The sequence below is a fragment of the Hippoglossus hippoglossus genome, chromosome 13 (assembly GCF_009819705.1).
Source record: "Hippoglossus hippoglossus isolate fHipHip1 chromosome 13, fHipHip1.pri, whole genome shotgun sequence".
Lineage (NCBI taxonomy): Eukaryota > Metazoa > Chordata > Actinopteri > Pleuronectiformes > Pleuronectidae > Hippoglossus > Hippoglossus hippoglossus.
The window spans coordinates 8,109,459-8,134,724 of record NC_047163.1 but is presented as its reverse complement, the minus strand read 5'-3'; the positions used below and the strand labels follow the sequence as shown (position 1 = coordinate 8,134,724).

Here is a 25,266-nt window from a genome sequence, read left to right as displayed (position 1 = left end):
ACAGACTCTGCAAATGCATCCCTCACCTCTGCAGTGATAGGGCACACATAATGAGGTAGGAGAGATGGGGAATTGGACAAATTTGTCCTTGCAGCATCTTCTCAAATTAATTTCAAACAAGCTGCTGGCTTGTTTGAAATGGGAGAAACACTGGAGGAGGGCTTGCTATCATTTTGCTGCAAAGAGTTTCAGCATAGCCCCGCTTGCACTCAGGTGCAGGCAGGATTTGAAAGACAAGCGCAAATCTGGGCCAGCGTCCAACATTTTTTAATTTATTGCATGTCTTTCATTTGCCAACTGAAACTGGCCAAACTTTGTATTTTGCATACAACCCTCTGGGAACTATAGGGTGTAGGTGCTTTTTGATTTTGCGCTTCCACTATAGGTAGCAAGAAAATGCAACACCTAATGTTGCACCATTTTATTGTCATGACTGGTTTTGAATAAATAACTGAGACAATCTAAATGATATAGTTTCAGGCAACCATTAAACTAGTGTTTGTATTGGTTCTTTCAGACATGCACCAAGCTCTGGACATGCTCCTGAAATGTTCTGGAGGGGCTGTATGTAAGAATGCAAATGTCAAAGTCAGTTGCTTGATACATTTTACAGTTAGTAGATTATCTGGAGAATGTCAGAATGAGCCCATAATACAACAGGAAAATGTCCAGAAAATTTGAGCAAGTGGTTGAGTTGACAAATGATGGATGCAAAACTGAAAAAACTAAAAGAACACAAATATCTCAGGTGAAGACACAGAAGAAGATGTCAACTTGGATAAACAACGAGATTGAAGAGTTTTTGTTGATGATGGTGAATGCCAGTATTAATGTCCTGTAAATAAAAACACTTGAACTCACAGCAGAATGTACATCATGTCCTGTTTCCTGTACGTCAACCCTCAACTAAATGTTCCAGACATTTTCCTGTCGTTGTGAAAGTGTCTGACCCAGAAAATCTCCTGCTGCTTTCTTCACATGTGAAAGACAAACTCTAGAGAAGGCCCAGACCCAATTGTTCGCACATGTCCTTGATTCTGAATATTGCCACTAGATACATTGTCAATGACAATGTTTTGCTTTTCCTCTATGACAGATGTGTGATTAAAGATAGACACATTTACCTGATATATTTTCACAGCACAGTCAAAGTAAGTTACATATTTGGATAATGAATTTGAAAAACACAGGTAAAATACTAGAATCCTAACAAAAAAAATACTGAATTGCAGACAATCAAAACTGCTGCTCCTGCTCCACATATTCTTGTTTTCTTACTTACAACAAACCTAAAAAAAGTGCTGAACCTGGCTGTAGTTAAATGCTTTGTGAAGTTCCATCACTACTGATGAGTAGCAGACTTCAATAACTTCACAAAGCATTGAACTACAGCCAGGTTCAGCACTCATTAGGGTCCCCTAGAAACATTTCCTGCTATTTGCAGTACGTTTCTGTATTTTCATGGGTTATGACTTTAAGCAGCGCATGCGTCTTCAAATCAATGAAGTTATTTTCTTAATTTGAACGTGTTTTATTCTATTTGCATGTGTTTTCTTAAGTTGCAGTGCGTTGAGCTCTCTCGGCCACAATAGAATACAACCGCCTGTTTTTTCCTCAGCAGCAAAACACGGTTTAAACACCATCAGTGAAATCGAATTTAGGAGAAACAACAGCTATTCAATGTCCATGAATTATATAATATATAATTAGATGATCTGTTATATTCAACTGTAAATTAAATCCCTGGAATTGTGTAGATAGGGAATGTGACACGTTTAGGTGATAATATGTGACGTGTGTGGATTGAATAACAAAGACATGAATCCTCTGTTGTACTGAATTAAAAGTCACAGAAAAATACTAAAATAATACTAAATCTTTCATAGAACCTGAAACACAACACATCTGTCTTTCGGCTATAGATAGATAGATAGACATATAGACAGATAGATAGATAGACAGATAGACAGATATACATATAGATAGATAGATAGATAGATAGATAGATAGATAGACATATAGACAGATAGATAGATAGATAGACATATAGATGGATAGACAGATAGACAGATAGACAGATATACATATAGATAGATAGATAGATAGACAGACAGACAGACAGACAGATAGACAGATAGATAGATAACACTTAAGGAGGAAAGGAAAACACTGAACACTTCCTGGATGCTAACCATGGGGCTAAAGAAACACGTGTGTTATCCTGTAAGCTCATTTGTTAGGAAACCGCTGGATAACCAGTAAATATCATGGCTGTAACAAGCTGCTGTTACACATGCTGTGTTTGCTTCACGACCAAACTGCTGTGGAACTGGAGACAACAGTGTGTCCGTGTAGCTGCGACTCACGGACGAGGAAGTCGTGTGTCTACACAAGGTGCGAGCAGTCGATTATCTGCTATTGTATTCCTGTACTGAACCCAACACACTAGTATATTTACCTGTGGGCTTTTTAGCAGGAACGAGCTGAACTTCACTCGAGGGAGCTGCCATGTTTGTTTCATCCCAAACAAGAAGACATGTGAGGAGGGAAAAGGGGAAAGCAATCGAAGGAAGAAAACAGAGGCGAGGAATCGAGCACCGATGTTATCGCTGTCCGCAGTGGCGATGTATAGCTGAAATCAAATCAAATCAAATAATAAGGAAGTTTAAATGTGGTTTACGCATTGTGTAAATAAAATAAAGGTAAAAAACAAACAAGTGATAAATAGATAGATAGATAGATAGATAGATAGATAGATAGATAGATAGATAGATAGATAGATAGGTAGATAGATAGACAGATAGATACCAACATAACAAAACAGACAATTAATTAATTAAAAAAGTATAATAAAACTAAATTGAAACTAAAATTAGAGCAAAACATGACTAAAACAAAACAAATCTTTTGTAAAATAACATAAAACAAAACACTTGACATAAAGTTAATATATATACATATAGTGCTCTAATAGGATAGAACCTAAAAACAAGAAGTTTGTGTGGAAAAATGTTGTTGAGACCTAAATCTGTAAACACAGACACATTATGGGGACTTGTCTTCCTTATGGGGACAAAACCCTTAAATTCCATGTTTTAATGTCAAGGTGATTACAAGGTTGGGTCAGGTTAAGGTTAGGGTTAAGGCATTTAGTGTGGGGTAGGGTAGAAGATATAAATACAAGGTGTGTGTGTGTGTGTGTGTGCGTGTGTGTGTGTGTGTGTGTGTGTGTGTGTGTGTATCTGATGATTAATGTAATCAATATACCAACTTAAATGTCATTTTAAACCCATATCATATGTTGATATGTGAGTGTTTGTATCATATAATTAAGACATGTGGTGTGTGAGAGGGGAGTGAATCATATGAATAAAACCTGTGGTGAGTTGGGGGGGACTTTTTATAAAATATGAAGACATGTGTGTGTGGGTGTGGGGGTGTATCATATGGATATGAAGACCTGTGGAGTGTCAATATCATATGGTGTGTGGGGGGGAGAGTATTTATTATGTGGATATAAATATATATATGTTTATATCATATGAATATGAAAACCTGTGGGGTGTGTGTGTGTGTGTGTGTGTGTGTGTGTGTGTGAGGCTGGCGCAGACAGACACACAGGCAGACAGAGGCACAGTGAGCGGGATGTGGAGCAGGATGCTGCCCGGTGGAGGAGCTGAGGCAGTACAACACACTTTCTCCCTCCTTGAGCGCATCACCGAGCTGTGATCCAAAGGTGCAGAGAGAAGCCGAGAGATCCAGACAAGATCACAGAAATCCAACAATTACCAGAGGGAGAGGGGAGCTGGAAAGGAAAAAAAAGAGGGAGAGGGGAAGGAGAGGAGGAAACCGAAGGCATCAAAGTCCACATTAAGGAGGATTTGAGGAGTCTGCGTTTATAATCCGACATCAGAGGCGGAATGTGAATCCAAATAACTTGTGTTAATTAGAGATTTTAACGAATATGATGCGATTTGAGCGACTCTGAGGCACCGAGAGGAGAATGTGAGGTTGGACACTTGGATTTAAATATCTGACTGTGGTTGGGTTTTTTTTTTTTGGGAGAGTGCTCGTGTTCACCGTCGACTTTCCCCCCCACCAGAACTGATTTGCAAAAGAAAAAAAGGAGTTGGCTATCAAGTGGTTGCATCGGACCGTTATGCGTTTCAGGAGTTGCCTGCATCCCGGACTGAAGGGATGGTTTTTGCGCGTCTGCTCCGCGATGACTGCCGCGTAATTTCCCCCTGGTCCGAGCGAGCTCCGCCAGACTTTGTGGAGCAGGAGATTACTGTTGGCTGCCAGCGCTCCTCAAACCAATCTGCAGTGCAACTCTATTAAAAAACATAAATACGTTGGGTGGCAAGAAAAAATCCAGAGGAGGGACAAAGTGACAATTTCACACGATCGAGACCCCGGAGCTGAACTTCCAAAACTGAAGAGCGAACGAGTTTGGAATCTGGAATATAAGAGTAGATGATTCTCCGAGGACAGAAGAGGAAATACACCTAGGCCTGCAAGATGTTCAGAAGGGGTGAGTCTAAACTTTAAATCCATCCATCATCTCTCCTGTGCTTGTTTGGTTGATTTACGCAGCCTGTCAGGTGAAATCCGCTCCCTCACAGTGCGCCATCATCGCTCCTCTTTTACGCGTAAAAGCGGTTCTGAATATGACTCAGGCTATTTATAAATGCACCACGCTGCCTCGGGGATGTTATTACGGACGATTCGCCATTTGAGGTGCATCTTGAAGTTGCACAGCAGCGCAAGGTTTTTTGGGAAATGGAAACACGGGGACCCACTACCATGGATACAGCTGATGCCGCACTGCAGTTTATGAGTTGTGCCCGGGTCACAAGGCTATCTCTCCGTGCGTTGCACTCTGCTGAGCCATTATTATTTGCTGCGTGTCACTACATCGAGATGGGATGGATCAAGCCGCAGTTCACAAGGTTATGCTCCACTGAGGACACACTGGATACTCGAGACCTTTTCATATAAAAGGTTATAACTCCCCAAACTTTTTAATATCAAGATTCCCCTGATAGATGAGACCCCACACTCGTATTTGATGATCCCTGGTCCAAATGAACAGTCTCTAGGCTGTAATTGGCCATATACAGCCTTGTAACTGTGTACTCTGTCTGTCTGACAACAGTAGGGAGAGTAAAACCTCTAATGAGAATAGATTACAGTAATACATTCTCCCAATGTGCCATCGTGGAGGGAATGGTGAAATTAAGCTGTTTCTCATTTAGCTGGGGCCTGTGGAGCCCCCTGAGGGACCCCTGGAGGTCCTACACCCTACTCTGGAACACTTTGTCATGAGTTTTAACAAGCCTGCACTTCTGTTAATTTATATCAGTTGTGTATTTTGTGATAGTCTAACTTTAACACACACACAGAGAGAGAGATAAAGACACTCATCCTTTTGGGGGTCACCTTACAACGCTCACTCGCTGCATCATACTTGTATTTGTTTAGTGTGTCTTGTAAAAGAGCATCTGTTCGGAGCGTGTGTTTCTGCCTCAGGGACACACATCAGATCGATTATTGCTGTTCCAACACTTGCGAGGAAAGGCGCCATTATGATGAGTGTTTATAGCTGTAGCAGCTTTGGGAGAGGTCTATTGTCTAAACTTGAATCCTCACAGCTTCTCATCAGCGATTAGGCTGTACGAGAAAAAAGAACAGCTCATTCTCATGATGTGTTACATCTGGATCTTTTCAGAGAACTAGCATGAGTCACAGTGTGTATTTCAGAAGATGCTTTTGGGGGGTTTAATGTATCACACAAATGCAAGTCTGTGGTTTGGGTTGAACTAATGCACATGTTTATTTTCCACTTGTGTTTTGAGTCAAACGTGGAGCTGATTTCAAAACGATTGACTTCTCAGGATTTGTACTCTGAAGATGCTCGATCCCTGCTCTGTCCGAGGTTTTTATTGGCTATGTGAATCAGCTGTCTTACCACTCCTCGCTGCCGGACAGAAAACCACTTAATTCAAGACAAACAACCTCAAAGTACAGATTTCACCAGTCTGCCAAAAGGGCTCAGTATGCCAGCATGTCTGAGTCTATAACAGTGAGGCAGAGATGCGTCAGCGTTGGCAGGAACAGCGCACATGTTCTCTGGCGAATTTGAAATTTTTGCACCTAAAATAACACATTGGAGGGAGCCTGGCTCATGCATCAGACGCAGCGCTCACTGTGACAAATCCACCATTCACAAACGTGGACAGTGCCTCAGCTGACATGCATTGGCAGCAGCTCTCGGGTTGACTTCACATCATGGCTATAGCTGAGCCTAATTACCGTGTTAATGGAACGGACGCGTCGATTTTCCCGATGGCCTTTTCGGTTGACACCTCGTCTGACAGCCGGCTGATTTCTCTATCTGTGGGCCACAGGTTTGTACAGGTTGATCATCGCCGTGTCATATCCATACAATCCACAAATATGTCTAAATATGTACAACATCCTCTGTGGTGTGTGTTCAACTGCAGGTGAGACGACACAGCCCTCGTATCTTTGTGTGAACAGTCAGAGCGGTGTTTGTGATTCTCCTAGAGCGTGGATGTATGTCTTTTCTATGGCTTATACAAGTACATGTGTGAGTGAGTATGCGCTCTGGGTACATGCGAGCATCTTTGTAGCCATGCAAGCATACACATCGCTCCATCTCTGCCTCGGCCTTTCTGCCCATTTCTCTGTCTCGCATTTATGAACTCTCTTTTTCTCAGAACCAGTCAGCCATGGAGTGGACACAAGGGATCATCTGTCAGAACAGCTCTGAGATGGAAAAGATGAGGTGTCCGTTGAATATACCATAACTGTGACGTGCGATAATTGCCGCTACATGTTATTCAGGATTATTGTAGGAATTCAAGCAAAGGCCTTTTGTGTTGTGTTAGGCAATGAATGCATGCAGAGAAGCACAAACAGGTATGCAACTCATATACTCTACGGATAGGAAACATTTGGGTCAATGGCTCCCCAACACCAAGATCAACATAATACAGATCCTTGCACTTCTATTGGATGCTCTGTTCTATGACAACATTTATATGCAAATATTTTGTGTACGTTCACCTGCACATTGGATTGCAGACATGGATGTGATCGATTTTTTCTCACTTCCCTTCGGCAGCCACTGTTTTCCATTCACTTCAGAACATAATGATTATCGATTAGCAACGACCAAAATCATCATCCGTCTCTATCCTCATTCACTCGTTCCATTGTTCTGCGGTGCTGCTATTGTAGAATGAAAGTATTGTTTCCTGTGATTTATGGATACATGTCAGAGTGAACATGAGATTCAGAGCTTTTCAAAGACAAAACAAAACTACCCCTCATTACGTCTGTGTCCCCCCCACCCACACTGACAGCGTAACAAGTGACAAACATGGAGGCAACATCAGCATGATGGATCATTTGTCTCAAGTAACCCGAGCCTCTACCAGTAGATCTTCTTACTGAACTGACACGAAGAGAAACTGGTGGGTGCCTCGGAGCTAAAGAAAATCGCTCCCGATCTGTGTCATACTCTGGAAAACCAGCACAACACGAGCACAACTTGTGCTTGAAAGGCTAAAACATGCAAAACCACCGATAAGCTGCTCTAAGCATCGGCACTACACCTTATCTCAAACCTTATACCTCAACTTTAAGATAATCCATTGTCAACAATAAATCCAACTTCTTAACCTGAAATTGCTCTCTGAAAAGCTGAGAGATGTGCAAACACAGACACAGACACTGAGACACACACACACACACACACACACACACACACACACACACACACACACACACACACACACACACACACAACACACACACACACACACACACACACACACACACACACACACACACACACAGGTACGCTCACACAGACATGCACACACAAATATGGCAGGTTTGCTTTGTGTAAGTGTCAGACCTGCAAGATAAGACTAATTGGGAAACGCATTTGCATTGACCTCATTTAAAGTGATGAGCATTTTTTAATGGAATTTTGATCCGAGGGAACAAAGGAGGTCGTAACTACAGCACAGATCATACAAGCTTTATGTTTGTAAACACCGGTGTACATGAATACTAATGACATCAAATTAGGAACATTTCGTGTCATAAACATGTCAAAAACACACACACAAACAAACAAACACAGACACACACACACATACACACACACACCAGTCTCTAACTTAATCTTCCATCTTCAGTGATTGACATTATTCAGAGATAATGACTTGTACAGCCATTACGAAATGTTGTAGCATCTCGTAATCATATTTTGTAAATCAGCGGCAATTGCGAGCGTTGACTTTAAAGTAGCACATTGCTCATGTTGTTTTCAGTTCTGGCAGACAAGGCTGAGGGATTTTCCATCAGCACAATGAATATGGTACAAAGGAAACACCTGTGGCCTCTGCTCTGCAGTGTTCTAGCTCCGCTCACTTCTGCAGGCCACATCCCTCCCGAAAGAATCATATGACTCATAGAGTACGCAAAATACCAAAGTGATAAAAGCAGATGGACTTTCTTTGTTAGCGACAAACAGAGGCTATTCCGAGCAGGAGTTAAAGCCTCGAAGCAAACCCCCCCCTGCAAGTGATTGGATGTGACGACGTGGATTTGCACAAGAGCAATAAATGCTCATCTGTCGCTGTGATGCGCTGCAAACTTCCAGCCATCGTCAACGCCCAGAGAGAGTTCTATTTAAAGAGTACAGAGTCACTGCTCGTATTATCATCCTCCTAATCCTCTCACTGTGTCAGCCTTCCGCTATCACTCCTTGTCGACACGGCATTGTTGTACTTCTCAGCCTGGTTTGTGTTTCCATCAGTATGGACTGATGACTGAGGGTTCTGAGGAGAGGTGGTTTGAGTAGAAGTGCAGAGGATAATGTAAAGAGGAGCGAAAAATATAAACCTCAAACTGATCCTACAAGCTGCCTGAAAAGTAGAAAGCAAATCTGAGAGCAGGACTTTTAAGATCATCTACATATCTTCGGTTTTAAATAGTAGGATTGGCCGATCAAAACATCACGATAATGAATTAAGTGTGTTTAGAGTGTATAGAACCACAAATTAAAAATTCAAGGCAAACAAGCACTTGCACAAATGGACCCATCGGTGGTGTGTAGATTTAGACTATGAAATACAGCATCAAGGATTATTGGCAGAGGAGCATTACCAATCATTGGGTAGCTGGGTTGCATTTATTACGCCGCCCCACAATGCACCTCTGCCTGCAGTGCATTCCAAACATCTTATTTACTCAAAGGTGATTGGTGAAATCCAAAAGCCATTCATCTAGTGGCCAATGCCCGGTGAGTTTCGATGGAAGCCACCGGGAATGTTTCACCACGTGATGCCCAATGCGAGACGACACATAATTAGCAAGTGTGTGAGTGCATACATGTGCAGTGTGTGTGTGTGTGTGTGTGTGTAGAGACGACAGTACTGACTGGTGTGCATGTTCCTTTTTTGCCATGAACTTTCTTTTTTTTTGTTTTTCGGGAGCCATTTTCACACTTCCCCGTCAACCATTTCACACTGAATTAGGGCATGAGGGCTCTGAGTTCAGAAGTGGAAGTGTTGCTCTAATGCAGCCAAGGACTTATTAATGCAGTCTGAAGAGACATCTTAATGATTAAATCCACAGGACATTCCAACTCGGTAGAGGAGCCAGAGGTGAAACTTGCAGAACATGCACGGGTAAAAAAAAGAAATCTGTCCATCTTGTGTTTGCCCTTTAAATATAATTTTACCTGATTCTTGTGCAAACGCCATCTCCTCAGCCTTTGTTGTGGAAATGAGATGCAAGGGCGGTCATTAGCGGATGATAATGAGGTGAAAGAGACAAACAACCTAAGCCCTGTTGGTTTTTCTAATATTAATAATTAATTTCTGATTAAGTGGCTAATTAGGGTTTAAAGGTCAATGTCAATGAGAATGCCATGGATTGTGAGACAGGACGGCAGAGGGAGACAGTCCCGGAGACTGTTGACAGTAATCCCATGTGCTCTCCTTTTGCTCTGACAGCCCTCCCCCTTCCTCGGCCGTCCTCCCCCGGCGACATTGCCTTTGTGTGCTGAGGACAGCAGTTCAGCCCCACCAGCACCTGGGCATGTGCCCTTTTGGCTTTGAGAGTTAGCAAGTCCTCAAGATTGAGTGGCGCATCATCACAAGATAGAGCAGAGGTTAAGAAAAGGGAGGAAGGGACGTCTGTCACATACAAAGTAAAGAAGGACACAGATTTGCAGTTCGGCAGCACCATCATGTATTAAGTATGTGCACATTAGCATGCACATGCTCCTGTGCGACTCAAAGTCCAATCTTATCTGACTCATGTTATTTAATAATGCCTGAGATTCATGTCACACTCCATCCACGTCACAGTCAGAACTCATTTATTTAGTGATGTTTGATGTGAAAACAACAGCTAATTCAGTCTCCGGAGTTTGCGGGCTTAAAGAGGCACGCAAATGAAAATCCGGGCTGGGGCTGCTGTGTGAAATTAAAACACGCAGTGGGGAATGTGATGATGGAAAGGAACAACAATCATCATTCAATTTTCCTACGGCTCTTGTCTTTGGCTCTGTCAGTCCGCTCACCTCCTGTTCCACATCAGCTTCAGAAGAGACGGCCCCCTCGTCCCCGGCTTTAATGAGACCGGCTACTGTCATCGTCACATCTGAGCTTAGTGCTTGTAATATCTGCCTTGTCTCTGTTCTTGCAAATGCTATCTGTGGTAATATGTCTGTCACGTCGGAGGCTGGCTTTTAGGAACAGCCAGGGCTCAGGTAATTGCTGTAACCTGCAGGGGTTATTTCTGCCCTGTGCTGCCGATGCACGCTGGGTCCTGTGATGATACTCACACCAAGTAGAGGCTTAATTGTGGGGTGCCGTTGCATTTCTATTGGACTTTTATGTGAAGATCCAAAAAGAAGTCTCCTCTCGAAAACAAAGTTGGCTTTGACTTGTCCTCACATTCATAAAGAATGCAAAGAAGGACGGCTATGCTATTTGTCCAAGCGTTCCTTGAAAGCAGCATAAGTTCATTGTATTAAATATTTCAAAAGGGAATTGATGAGACACGTCTGGCAAGAGATCAAATCGTGGCTTGAGGAGAACAAGAGGATTGTCTAGAATCCAAAAGATAGATGACGAAAGGAACGGATGAGTATTATTTAAAAGGCAGAACTGAGAGATAAATGGAGTTGAAGTAATTACAGAATATGGGTCAAGGTCTTCTCCAAAAATCACACGTTTTGTCATATGCAAATCCTTCCGAGTTGTCTTGAATGGTCTTAAATTCAGGCTTTTACAGCAGCAGAACCGTGTTTTGACCTTATTACCGCATGTACAATGGGGATAAGAATGGTTTGGAATTACCAGTTTCAATTTACCAGCTCATTTCTGACTTTTTTCCAAGTCACAAATGTCCTGCTGCGTTCACAGCCTACCTCCATTAAGTTGAAATCTATTTCTGGTGCAGAAAGGACCTCGCTCACACTCTCTGCTCTGAATGAGAGTGAAGTCCTTGACATTTGTCTGTTTTCGTTCCCTAACAAGCATTGCTCTTCAGCGCTGGCCCCTCGTGGAAATCATTCGTGGCATTAAGACCTTGCATCATCAACACTGGGCTGCGAACTCACAATAGAGGTGCAAGGTGCCGTTTTGTGTGCCAGAGATAAGCGTGTTAATTGTTCCAGCACCTGGTAAAGAGAACAGAGCCCTGGCTTGACACGCTGTGGTGTATTGTAACACACGGTGCATGTGCTAGGACTGTTCGAGGCGTGTTGGTATTGTGCACCATCACGTCCCTTGCCTCCTACACTGATGTTGCAGTGATTTTTTTCCTTTTTGTTTTTGCTGGAAAAAGGTGTGGCTGAGGAGACCTTGCTTAAGGATGGAGCGGAGGCAGTAGTGAGGGAGTAGTGAAAGCGGGAGCTGGTTGTTTTACATTCCTATCACCTTTATCCTGCAGGCTTTCAGTTGTGCATCCTAATGAGGTGCTTTCCTTTGCACGTTTGCTCAGGTTAAAAATCCAGGTGCCTCCCTGTTTGAGATGAAGCTACTTGAAAAGCAAACTGCTCTCGGGGCACTTTTTTCATCTGGTTCTTGGCTGTCGTTCTGGAACAACAAAGGGACAGATGTCACAGTGGTTCGGTCTAAAAGCAGAGCCGGGCCGTTTGTATGAAAACACCACCAATATGGATGTGCTTCCCTTGGCAGTGCAGGAGTAGTTTTTTTTTGTTGGGATTTTAATGGTGGGCAAAAGGGGAAAAGCTCAGAACTGTTTTTATTCGCGAAGAGAGGTTCCCACCCATCTGTTGTGCCTGGCGAGGGCCCTGGAAGAGAAAGCTGCATCCTGCCTCGCCTTCAGTCAAAGAAAGAGAAAAGAAGCCAAGGAAGAAAAAACTGTCGGGCTAATAGACACTCAGTACCACGTACACTGTGTCTCATAGCTGCTGCTCCCAGTCAAGGCCTCAATCACACGCCGTTCAATTCCCACAGGAGGCCTTGGAACACAGATGCCAATGTCTGACAATGAACACTGCACCAACACCCCCCCCCCCCCCCCCCCCCAGTTTAAGATCACCGTCTAAAGCATGCGTGCACCCTCCACAGCTCCGGCTCTTACGAAAAACGACAACTTTCTTCATTCGTCAGACGGCCCGCAGCGGCCTACAGTTTGCCCTCAGCAATCACTCTAATATGTCCCCAGCCCCCGACGCCGAGACCTGCCTGACATTAAAGTGTTGTTTGGAAATGGAACGTAATCTACAGGGTAAATATAGCAGATGTCATCCCCTGCCAGCTCTCCGGTGAAACAATAAACAGCACACACTAGTGGAATACTGACTTGTTTTATTGTTGAGCTGGGGTTACGTAAGATTTATGGACTGCCTCGACGGTAACAATTCTATGTAGGAGGATTGATAGCGCTTGGTGCTAAACCTCCTCTGGCTGGGACATTAACTCAGCAGATTTGTCCCTGTCTTCACAAGCACAGCCTTGTCAATTATTTAAAAGAGCAAAACAACAGCCCAGAAAAAGACTGCACTTGGTGTGTGGAGCTCATTTACACATCTCTATCCCCAGAAGTGTGCTCATGCATTTAGGCCATAATAAGAGCTGGTCTTTCATCCCTATACGTCTGTGTGCTAATTCTCACCACCGCCAATGTAAGTCCCCTCATCCCTGAAAGACGTGGGCATCAAGGGGAAAACAAAGAGGCACAGAGGGGAAGGCAACCCCCCCCCCCCCCCCCCCCCCCCCCCCAAAAAAAGAAAGTATTATCAAAGACATGTTTAGCTGCTCACTTCATATGAGCAGACGGAGGTAGAAGACTTCATTATTGCAACAGAGAGATACGGGCCAAGGAGAGAGGGAGGGAGCACGAGGACGAGCGTTAGGCTCTGTCAGGGCTCTAATGGAAGAAGCAGGTTTTTTGTGTCACGGTTGCTCTCTCCACTGATGGATGGGGAGGTTAACAGTCGCAGCATGTTAGGTAGCCAAGTGCAAAATATCCTCCAGAGCCACTCTCCAGACAGAACCCTCCTGTATCTGCGTATTAGTCAGTCAACCAATCCCAGACTCTCACCCCGCTGTGATAACAAACTCAAAACTGGCCACGTTATCCCAGTAGCATGTTCTGTTTATGTGTTTTATGTGCCTGTGTTGAGCAGCCTGCATTGTTTACTCTGCTTGCATCTACATATTGGTTTAACACTCTGTGGGGAATTTAACATCCTCGTTTAGAGACCCAAAAAAATATGCCAAGAAACTATAAGGGAGCCGTTCTGTGTGCAAGACTGTAGTATTACACAGCATCCCTCTCTGTGCATAGATTCAATGACATTGTCAACGATAAAATTAAAAGCCCGTAGAAGGAGTTGTTGACAGGGCTTAAGATGACAGAGTGAAGGAGGAGGAGGGAGGATGAGAGGATGATGGGCCATAATGATGTCCAGGATAATATATATGCTCCTGAAACGGTGTCACTGACCTGAAAAGTTCATTGACCCGACAGATTGATGAGCGTTTCCTGTGGACCAGTGCTGATAAGGCTGTTCTACGTTTTCACGGCACAACCAGGGTATGTTTTTTGCACGTGTACAAGCTGTGTTGACCAGGACAAGCGCACATTCACACTCACCTTAAATGTTACATGGTTGATAAACGTTGAGATAAAAGGTGTTAGGCTCATGGAATCTAGATTACATGGTGAGACGGAGAACTGATGGAAATACAGATGCAGGAAAAGCCTTTACTTTCCAGGTTGACATATTCTTTTAAATTAATTTGTTATATTTTCTTTAAATGTTTTTTACTCTGAAATTTAGAGCCGGCTGATTGGTTGAGAAGAAAAATAACAGCGGTAACAACCTCAGAAGACCCCCTTACTGTTCCATCTGTTTTTAATTGTTTTCTATTGTTCATCCTCTTTTTTCCACATTTGTCTTGTAAAGCGTTTGTAGCTGTGTTTTGAAAGGTGCTTTGTAAATAAGGTTTATCATTATGCATAATTAAGGTGAAGTGTAGAACACAGACTTAAAATCTTAAATCTTAAAATGCTTAACAAATGTAACTCCTGAGGAAAAAAAAGCAAAGAAAACAGTTTAATGGGTTTATCTAGGGGCTGGAAAGATAATTATATTTATAATTAACACATTATTCCTGGGTGCTTTAAGCACTCGTGTTGCAACAAGATTGCTTTAAAGGTTTGCGGTTTACTGTTGTCTATTTCTAGGTAAATGATAATAATTACTCAAAGAAAGAAAATAAGACAGAAGGAGATAAAGAAAAATAATCAGTTAACATGGAGCTTAAAAAGAAACACCATCAGCGCCCCCTCCCCTTCCTCATTTCTGGCAGCTGTGTTTATTTCCAAATTTCACACCTTGCTCATGATGTAAATATCATCCATGTCCCAAAGTCTCCACGCAACGCGAGCTACATGATGTGGCGCTGAGATGAAGGAGCCCAATCTGTCTGGGCCCCTCGCAGCTACCTGCCACACACACAACGTGCTGTCTGTTACATTGCATACATTTAGTCCGTTTTTCATCTCTGCACGGAGTAGCCCGGCTTATGAAACCATGCGATGATGGCACCATTATCCTGCTGATCGGAATAGCTCCTGGCGCTGTGTGGGAGCAGCTGGGGCGATCTCACACACACACACACCTCTGTCTCTCCCTCGCCGGTGGATATTCACACCATTGTTGTTACATCCGTGTATGCATGAGCCCTCTTCAGCTCTCTGCCTCCCACCTAGCAGGTGCAAACACCACACACTATAGAACAAAAAGGCCTCAGCTTTCTCTCTCCATACACTACTCATCTACTCATAATGGCCCACACAGTCCTCCTGAAGAATGCGATATTATGGTCACACGTGTGAGAAACTAAACAGTTTGTACTATAAAGTTATGTTTAGTCTTTGCTGTGTTAAATAATGAGTTTGATCTGTGAAATAAATTTCAGTGAAACTTTGTACTTATTTATATGTTTATCATAGGTTGTATTATAGAGAGGGTGTCTCCACTTCCTGCTGCAAAAAAACAACGTAGCTAAAATATCCCGGATGCAGGCGCCGCTAGCCTGGAGCTATGGTATCGAGATCTCGCCAATACACATGCTCGACCAATAGCAACTCAGTATCAGCTGTCAATCATGACGTTTTACCCTGTTTTTAAACCATCAAATAACTAATTAAAACCAAACTTATCAGAAAGACTAACACTTACGTCATCAGTGTGACAGGAGCTACCTAAAATTACAAAAATAGTTTTTTGCTTGGTCAACATAGCATTCACGAACATGGAGGAGGACTACTTTAGGACCTATAATGCAGCCAGCCACCAGGGGGCGATCCATATGCTTTGGCTTCACTTTTTGGGGAGCTGTCATGTCGTCCATTTTTGTATCCAGTCCATGCTCACGTTTCTGTTTGTGCATCCTGTTCAACAACCAACAGCTGCATTAACACATTCAAAGTTTTGATGATTGATGTTTGTCCTGCATCACAACACGAAGGTCATCTTTTAAATTTAAAATGTGCTGACGGATGGAAGTTGGCGAGTCATGTTAAGAAGTTCCTCTTAGCGTTCTGCCGTGTCACTGCGGTGTGCGTCACACCAGACAATATGCATGTTTGCAGAAAACCTCTGTCACAACCTATCCGTGATTATCGTGTGATCCAGCCTGGAAGGTGAAGCGCAGTTCGGTAACTCTGTCTTCACAAATACTTCAGTGCCAAAATAAAACAAGTTGAAGTTGACATGGAAGAAAAAGGAGACATGGCAGATGTCAAAATATCTTGATAGGGATCCACAAAAGACAGCTGTGAAAACCAAACTAAAGTCGAAAAAGTAGGTTGTGTGTGAGAGATCATGAAGAGTATGAATTACACAGAGCGCAGAGCTGGATTAAAAGCCTTTGACGTGACGATTGCGAGGACAAACGACAAATTCACAAATAGGAGGCAGTTATTTTTTATTTATTTAAAACAAGTAACAAAAGAAATTCATGTTTACTTTCAGTCGCAATTTTCATCTTCTCTGATAGAAATCAGCACCAATATATATCAAATGACAAAGGGAATTAAAAATGTGTCAGGCCAAGTCCTTTCATTTAAAAATAGAGGTTACAAGAAACCAAAACACCTTAAAAAATGTTGTACACCGACGAGTGTTGTAATTTTCTTTTGCTGAGAACAAAGTTTGCCGTCTTTTACTCTTCTTCCATCCCGCTTGGCACAGATGAGTCTCATTTGTTGAGAAACACATTTGCAACATCTGTCTGGGTCGGTGCTGATTCACAAGCAGGGCTGCTCCCCCACGCCTGCGGTCAGCTCCGTCCTGCTGCGCGCATTACTGACTCCGTCCTTCGTCTTTGGCTCATCATTAATAAGACATGTCCAAAAACTGTGTGTGTACGTGTGCGTGTGTGTGTGAGAGTGTGTGTGTGTGTGTGTTACTGTTTGTGTTTCTACTTATGCTGAGCAAAGAAAGCGACGGTCCCCGAAGAGTATGTCTGAACATAAAGGCCGTGACCTCTCAGCACCAGTCCTGTGACCCTGCCGCTCGGCATGCTCGGCCTCTGCAGCTCTGTAAACAGTCACACAGCTCCAGCTTATCGACAGTCACAACAATAAACACGGCTTTGCTGAAAAGGAGATAGAAAGTATGAACAATGAGCCAAGGTGTTTTCTGTCTGATCCGCCGCCTCTCGCCGAGATGACAGGATGACTGGCGCTGTTTCCTTTTGAATGCAGATCTATAAGAACGGACTGAACGGGTAACAGAGGTCACAGGAAAAAACATTTTCTTATCCTGAGCGGAACCTGGCGAACAGATATATACAGAGAGAGAACATTTCTGCCAACAGTTTTCTACATATTGAAGATAGTGAGGTCCCATTTTGGACAAAACAATGCATAATAGATATAAATACAATGCTTATCCATGTTTATCCACATAGAAGACTCAGGCGTAACAGACAGCACGGCAGACATGCTAAGCGGTGGAATTTAAAACAGATCAGCGTCGACAGATCCGATCACATCTCACCGCAGCACTTCCTCTCTTTCAAGCCCTTCTGTCTGCGACAACTGTGTGTGCGGCCTCAGAATGAATAATTAATGTAAATTACGATTGTTAGAGTGGCAGAATCACAGGGGCTTAGACTAACTGGCAAATTGTCCACTACCTTGTTGCCAGTGGTAAGAAAGTAAGGACAGTGGAACATGATAAGATGTGGTTTAGTCCGTGCAGGGTCAGGAAAAGAACAACAACCACAGGATTCCGTTGATACAACATCCTATTAGAAATAAACGCTAACAATTGTTTGAGAGTCAATACGTGTGCCACAGCAAACACAGCAACAAATTAAACCACGATAATTGTGCAAACCCATTGTTTTTGTTGGGTACGTAAATATTTCCTCAAGTGAAGGGAGAACATTGTGTCGCACGCACAAAGATTGTTTTGTTGACGTGTTTCGAACAGGAAACTGGTGGTTCGTTTTTCCTTGGCAAGTCAGTTCAATAGATAACAATTAATAAATCAAGAGGTCCTCAATTATTAAGCCTAGCTATTAAGACATCATGGTGAAACAGACTGTAGCGATGAGAATATATGAGTGAGCCATGGTCGTCGGTATCCAGCAGCACGGAGATTCTCTGTAATTTCCATATGCTGACGTGTAGCACAATCCTATAGCAGTCGTTCAGACATGTCTCCAGACTATGAGATTTTTCGTGTGGAGAGTGTTGTTGGATTATTTCCTCCTTGTCATTTTCCTTGGCTTCAATGCTCGCTGCAGATTTTCTCGTTTCTCCTCCTCTATTCATCCTGAATTATTAAAACGTGTTGTGATTCCCAGTACGATTGTGAATCTGGGGCTGCAGCTCTCAACTGCGCAGTCACAGTTGCTTGTTTTTCTCCCTCCTCGTGCCGCTCTCCACCGTCTTTTTCTTGTGCTTTCTCACGTGGTTCACAAACCGGAGCATGTTGCCGCCATCCGCACACTCAGAATCTCACCTTGAAGGCGCGAGAAAGAGAGAGAGAGTGAGAGAGAGAAAGAGAGGGGGTGTGGGGGGGGGGGGGGGGAGATAGAGAGAAAGAGAGAGGGAGTTTCAGATGATGAATACTGAAAAAGTTGTGTCTGCCCTCGTCTACAGACCGAGTATTATTCATCTGAATCTGTATTCAGGTCAGGGTGCTTTTCACAGGGGAGGGGAAAAAAAGGAGGGAGGGATATTTTTTCTTTCCCATCATGCACCAGCAACAGGGCCAAAATTGGCACAGAAGGTTGGGCAGTTTCTCCAGGGATAAGAATTCTGTCTCTTGCCTGACTCGCTCTGAGGGAAACCTGCCAGGGACACCCATTCAACACAACACACACGCTCGCTGTATTCTCAAGTACAAAACCCCCCAAAAACCAAGAGACCGACACATTCGTCCCCTCGCAGCTGACCTGCCACCGCGGCCGGGGACCCCACCTTCTCTGTTTCTCGCACTCCCTCGGATTCCCCTGGCCGCCAAGCTTGACAAGCCAATGACTCTCTGGCGTCGCAGAAAACCACAGTGGCTGCCCCGAGAAAAGGTTATGAACACAGCTGCTGGCGGATGAAAAATTCATGCAGTGTTACCATATATTTGAGTCCCCCCCCCCCCTGTCTTTTTCCGTCTCTTTCTGGACGATGCACAGATGACACACCAGTCAGTACAGCACGAGGGTCTGGGGCTCCTTTGTCTCTGATCTGTGGGAGAATATTTATGTAGTGTGTGCTGTCTGCGATGGATCAAACTATCGGGGGTGAAAAAGTGGCATCTTTATCTGGGTCCACAAGCACGGGGTTTTAATATGGCACCGGCTGGATGTACACTCTAATAGGCCACTGCAGAAAACATGAGAGGGATCCTAGGAGAGCACGAGGGAGGAAGATGTGGAAGTGAGGGAGAGGAGGGAAGGAGAGATACGGATGGCTAAAGAAGCTTTCTGTAGCAGAGAGGACTATAGCTGTGTTTGCAGCTGTATTTCTTTCCTCACTTTCCAAGTCACTTCCAGTTCACGTGTGTCTCTGTAGTGACCATGCTGCATCCAAACAGCAGGCTCAATAAACTACTAAATACTTAACAGAAAAATAACTGGAAACACGTGAGCTCAGAAAGCTCTAAAATAGTTTGTGATACAACTATTGAAACTATTTAAAGTTTTTAAATGTTCAGAAATTCAATGACCACTCCATCAGGGAGGTCTGTTGAGCTCTCCTGTTCGTGAATGAAGTAACGTCAAACAGATGTGCAGAGAGAGTCTGAATAATACATAGATAAATTACATATTGCATAGATATAAGCAGAGAAATAAAATTGACCTACTCAAATTAGGGGATTTGAACCCATCACAATTTTGTATCTGCACGCACATAAACCTGATTCCCTCAGTATACATGCAGACTATTTACCTACTATGATGTGATGGGTCCGTCTCAAAAGCCTGGAGAATAAGGTAAGATGGTTTATTTCACGAGTCTTTACTTCAATCTCACCAGAGTCACTTAATAAATGTTTGTCCGTGATTTATGAGTTTTGCTCTGAAGGTCTGGAGATCTGATTGTGAGAGTTGATTAAGATGGCGCTGGACATTTGTAGATTGAAATTGAAATGCTGCATTTTCATATGAATAAATGGTGTCTCGTAATCTCATACAAGAATATACAAATAAAATAAAATGTAGTTATATGTATGTCATAGTAATAAAAGTAAAAGTAATATTTCATTAATTCATACACATGCACAATATACACCCACACATCTCAATCCAGACAATACTATACAATACTATTTAATACTAATAAATTGAATATGCCTCTAAAGGGCGATAGTAGCTGTACTTAGTCAGGCTAGTCCTACATTTTCTTTTCTTTCCACGTTGTATGTGCTTACGTCATTACATCCACCGCTGGCACTGGCAATCACGTTCTGTATTAACTTGTTCAAGTGTTTGGTAATGGGAGGTATTTTACAGAAAAACACAGAGGGGATGAATTTAGCATTAAAGGCCACAGGGATTATGAATAGTAGTTTAATGAGGCAGTAGCTGAATGTGGGGGGACCGTGCAACCCAGAGCAACTCTGAGTTTTAGTCCGATCAATGCATGGTAATGAGGGAGCAACAGCGGTTGTTCAGGGGAGGGATTGGAGAATGAATGCAGGGGTTAGTTCGCTAAGGAAGCTTCAGTAAGGATTTGGCAACATAATGATACTGCTTTGGAATGAGCATTGAAAGACTCTGTCTCCTTGCAGCAGCGCATTTATTCACCTGTGCTATTAGTCATGTCGCAGCAGGGACTTGGCAACGAGATATGATAAAGGAGCGCGTCTCGAGCCGTGTCCTGTCATTAAACACCTCCGTCTTGCTCTGGGGACAGCCTGTGGTTTCACACCATTCTCAGTGATAATCAACAGGCTGGCCAGATGCGGCGGTGAATTCCCTGTATTAGATCGCGTCTCTCCACGCCGGCTGCCGTGTTAACGTAAATACAGTCCGCCCGCGTGCAGTCAGACCCAATCACAATCGGACGGGAGCGGAGAATCCTGAGCTAGATCATTAGAGGAGCAGCTAAATCCGAGCTCTGCAATGGAATCCAGAGGCCTCTCCTCCCCAGGGCATGGCTCCAGGGCTGGATGTGTCCACAGTGAGGCAGTCTGTGATCAGCCTCTGTTCAGAGAGCACTACTGCACAGAGCCCATCATGTGCTGGTTGAAGCGGAGGTAATTATAGATGGGTGTGGTATGAGAGTGGTGTGGAATGGAGAGCTAATGGCCGCCACACGGAGGCAGACCCTCGGCTTTCAGCGCTCAGGTTTTTGTGCTATCCTGCTCCTGTCAGGTGATTTGAGTGCTGTTTGAACTTTATTTTTTTCCTTTGTGTGGTTATCACTCGAGCTTCTCCTCACCTCATAAGACCACCACTCTAGGCCTGACTCTGCTGCCTCTTCTCTCCTCCCACCCACTTTCCTTGTTTGTCTCCCACGCCATCACCTGCTGCGCTTTGCAGAGTGGAGAAAGCACTTGTTTCGACAGCTTCGCTAACTGGTTAAATGTCATATGTCTGGAGGAAAGCGATCTCCAGTGTAGTATTGGCATTCATTGCACTCCTTCTCCTTCGTCTGTTTGTGAGTTGATTCCAACAACCTGGTGTGGGGCCCCTGCACAGTGGGCTGCGCCGGCTGTTGCTAAGTGTGTGTTTGTGCCTTAACGTTTGCCTCCGTTTGTTTGTTTCCTTGCAATCACGTGTGTGTTGGAATCTGGGGCTCTGTGTGTACACGGAGCTCGACTGCAAAATGCTCTCTCGTTGAGAAAGATAAATAAGGTCTCCATCCACTCTTTGACTTCCGTCCGCGCCCGTCGCTCGTTCTCCCTGTTTATTCGCATGCAAATGAGAGCCTCACAGGAAAATAATGAAATAATGCAATCAAAAAGCTCTCCATTGTGAGTGTCATAAAGCGAGGCTTAATATGAGGATAATAGCCTTTTAAAATTCACACTCTTTGATGCCTCCTGAGAGACGCGTTTAATAGGAGAGGCCAACTGTAGAATACGTTATTTCACTTACGTTGGATAACCGGCAAATAAACATGTCCTTCCTGTTATTAAAGCCACTGTCAGACGTGTCAGTCATCAGGTATTCAGGAGGCAGCGGAGAAACATACCCGCTGACACTAATGTGGATGAGATATATGTCATATATGATGGAAATTGCTGCTGCTGCCTTTTCAAATATTGAAATCATTTGCTCAAGTATTTATACGAAAGTATCTCTGAGTGAAAAGAGCCTTGGGTTATTGCCCCTGATCTCTTTCGTGCGAAGGCTCTCGGAGCTGGAGGACATGTAAAGAGGTTGGTGGAGAGCCACCTATTAACTGGCAATTAAAAAAACCTCCCTACAGGATTCTCAGTGGCATCCCGGAGGTTAGAGAGGCAGGGACAGTTCATTCAGTGTAACACCAAGAGCAGCACAATTAGTGTTTTCTTTTTATATTTTTCTTTTTGCAATTTTTATTTGGATTCACACAGAGAATCGCCCCCATGATTTGGATTTGATTATATTTTATAGGTTTTATTTCCTGACCACTTCATGATCTCGCATCGAGATGTTGTTGGAAGTGAAATGGTAAAGAGTGCCACTCGAACACTTGTTCACACTTCATTATCTGGAGACTGATTCATGAACTTATCCCGACAGCATGACCTTTCTGGACAGTTGGAGGGAGAGTGTCAAATGCAATTCAACGATCCAACCAACACTGCAGCTGAAGCAGAGGCCTTTATACCTACTCTGAATGGCCACACTCAAAGTTGTGGGCGAACAGCCTGCTGCCATGACTTCCTCCTGACAACACTCCACTGCCTCACCAACGTCGCTGAAAGAAATCGGTCCTTTTTAGGTCTTTTTTAGTCTTGATTTAATATGTTGTGCTTTCTGCTGAAAATTGCAAGTTGCCGTTACTGTAAATCAACAGCTAATCCTCCACCTCTGCACCCTGTTGACACTTCACAGTTTGTCCCTATTCAGCCCACCGTCATCAGGTAGATTACTGTTGGAAAGTGGTCTCAGACATCGGGACACCACTGTGCGCACCGCTGGCGACCAGGAGCACCACACGGGTATTGCTGTTTAGGAGATTTTCAGACCCACTCAGTCTTCTGAGGTTTTTTCAAACATTTGGTTTCATGTGTCGAACTTATCCGTGTTTGTGATGATTGAAAACAGCGAAGGCAAAAGTTCTTTCTGTGCTCCAGACATTCACTTAACCCGACAATAGGTTGTTAACATTGTAGGGACTAGTTTCGTCCCCAAATGGAAGATGAGTCGCTAAAAATAGTTTTACTTTTTTTATTTTTTATCATGTTTAGTTCACACAACAAATGAAGTGACTTTCCTCAGTGTGATTGGTCTGCCAGGTGGGTTGAGTCCCTATAATATCATTTAAAAAAATGTTAAAGTTGACAAAATGGTCTGATCCTTGGTGAAATGATTTTAAACCTACATTGCCCCTGTCATACACACGAGCTTTAACAGATGCTGGGAAGAACTCCAGAGAGGTGATATCCCATTATAAATGTGCAAAAAACACCTTCTATTTTTAAAATGTGCCTCTTCAGTAAACAGATGAAAAGTGAGGTGTTGCAAAACAAGATGATGGGGAGAGTTTCTCAGGAGAGGGAGACCGAGCACTACCATTGTCTACAGGTATCAAAAACATTCGGCTCTGTGAAATGAGGGGGGGACTATCTTTACCGCAGCGCGCGGCTATGAGCCACCACAGGGAGCAAACTCTGTGCCCTCCTCCCGAGTCACTGAAGGTCAAAGTTGAATCAGCTTTTCTCTGTTGTGCTCCGTCTAAAAACTGGCTGATTGCAGCTCTTTATTTCCTGAACTTATTATTCACAATGCAGCGCCAAAGCAGAAAATATGTCCAAGCCAAAAACTGTGGATGGTCATTCAGGGAGTTTGATATTATGATTATTATGTGATGTTAAGATTTGATATGATACCTGCTTAAATATCTATAATGAAACGATCTCCTTTCATTGTCATTTTCAGATCGAACTTAACAAACATTTAAAACTAGTAAAACCACTAAAGTGAGTCATTTGTGTTCAGTCTACTTTAGTGCACTATTGTGCTGTGCAGGCTGATAGTCATTGGTTTGAGCTTCGTCACCATGACTGTTAATTTCCTCCATATTTTAGTATTTATATGATGTTTAGTCAGATGTTAAGTATTAACCCCAATTCAAACATCATTCTTAAAGTACCTACTAATAAAACCGTGGGATCGTATCTTTACCTTAGTATCACTATACCCTGTCACACTAATATCAAGTGGTCCCAGTCCGATGTCGTACACTGGTCATTCTTCTCCGCTGTGGGATGTGTGAGATCAGGAACTCCCTTTTCAGCCGAAGATGAGACACTGGAGAACAACACCAGAACCAAACGAAGCCGCCGGATGAATGGAGAAGGTCTGACACTGGCCTGTTTCCATGACGACTACCATCAGGTGCAGTGTCAGTTGCGTGTCTGCAATGTGAAACACTGGGACTTTGTTGTTCAGGATCTTCACGATGTTGGACAGCATCCACAGGGCAGGGACTTCTGAGAAACGTGCTGGAACTGACAGACTTTTCTTCGGTCGGAGCTGCTGAGAGGATGATTCAGGTCTTTCCACAACAGCAACCACCCAACAATTCTACATATCATATTAGTTTAATGTTTTTGTTGAGATTTCACTTAATTATATTAGGTGTAATATCCAAATTGTGTTTAGATTAGAGGTGCTGCATTTGTCTCGGTACACTACAGGCTACATTGTCCATTTTCAGATAGAAGCTAATATTTGCAGTATCCAACCTAACTAGAGGCCGATGAAGCAACTTTTATTGGACAATTATTTGGTTTCTGTTGAATACAGCTTTCTTTAAATAGGCTACTTAAAACAATCGTACTCTTGATATTTGCACAAAGCTTGTATTTGTAATGATTTACTTTGCTTAATGAACCGGGTTATCGTTCGCCTTTAATTGCACTCTTCAGAGAGTATGAAAGTTATTCTTACGTTCGACACATTATCCGTGAGAATCATTATAAATCGGTTACTGGGAAGGAACGACTTGCTTTGTGTGTAATGGAACCATCACTGGAAAAGTACAAATAATTAATAAATCATT

General features: G+C 43.3%; 2 protein-coding genes across 2 annotated transcripts in view; one reads left to right on the top strand and one right to left on the bottom strand.

Moving 5' to 3' along the window:
* Positions 1 to 2,592, bottom strand: part of dph1 (diphthamide biosynthesis 1) — a 50,811-nt gene extending 48,219 nt beyond the window's left edge. Inside the window, exon 1 of the mRNA XM_034604629.1 lies at positions 2,459 to 2,592. Coding sequence (XP_034460520.1) covers positions 2,459 to 2,510 — 52 coding nt within the window. The 5' untranslated portion in view covers positions 2,511 to 2,592. The remainder of the gene's footprint in view (positions 1 to 2,458) is intronic.
* A 1,029-nt stretch (positions 2,593 to 3,621) lies between these two features.
* rtn4rl1b (reticulon 4 receptor-like 1b) overlaps positions 3,622 to 25,266 on the top strand; it is a 130,246-nt gene continuing 108,601 nt past the window's right edge. The window contains exon 1 of the mRNA XM_034604453.1: positions 3,622 to 4,531. Within this exon, the coding sequence (XP_034460344.1) occupies positions 4,519 to 4,531 (13 nt within the window). The 5' untranslated portion in view covers positions 3,622 to 4,518. The remainder of the gene's footprint in view (positions 4,532 to 25,266) is intronic.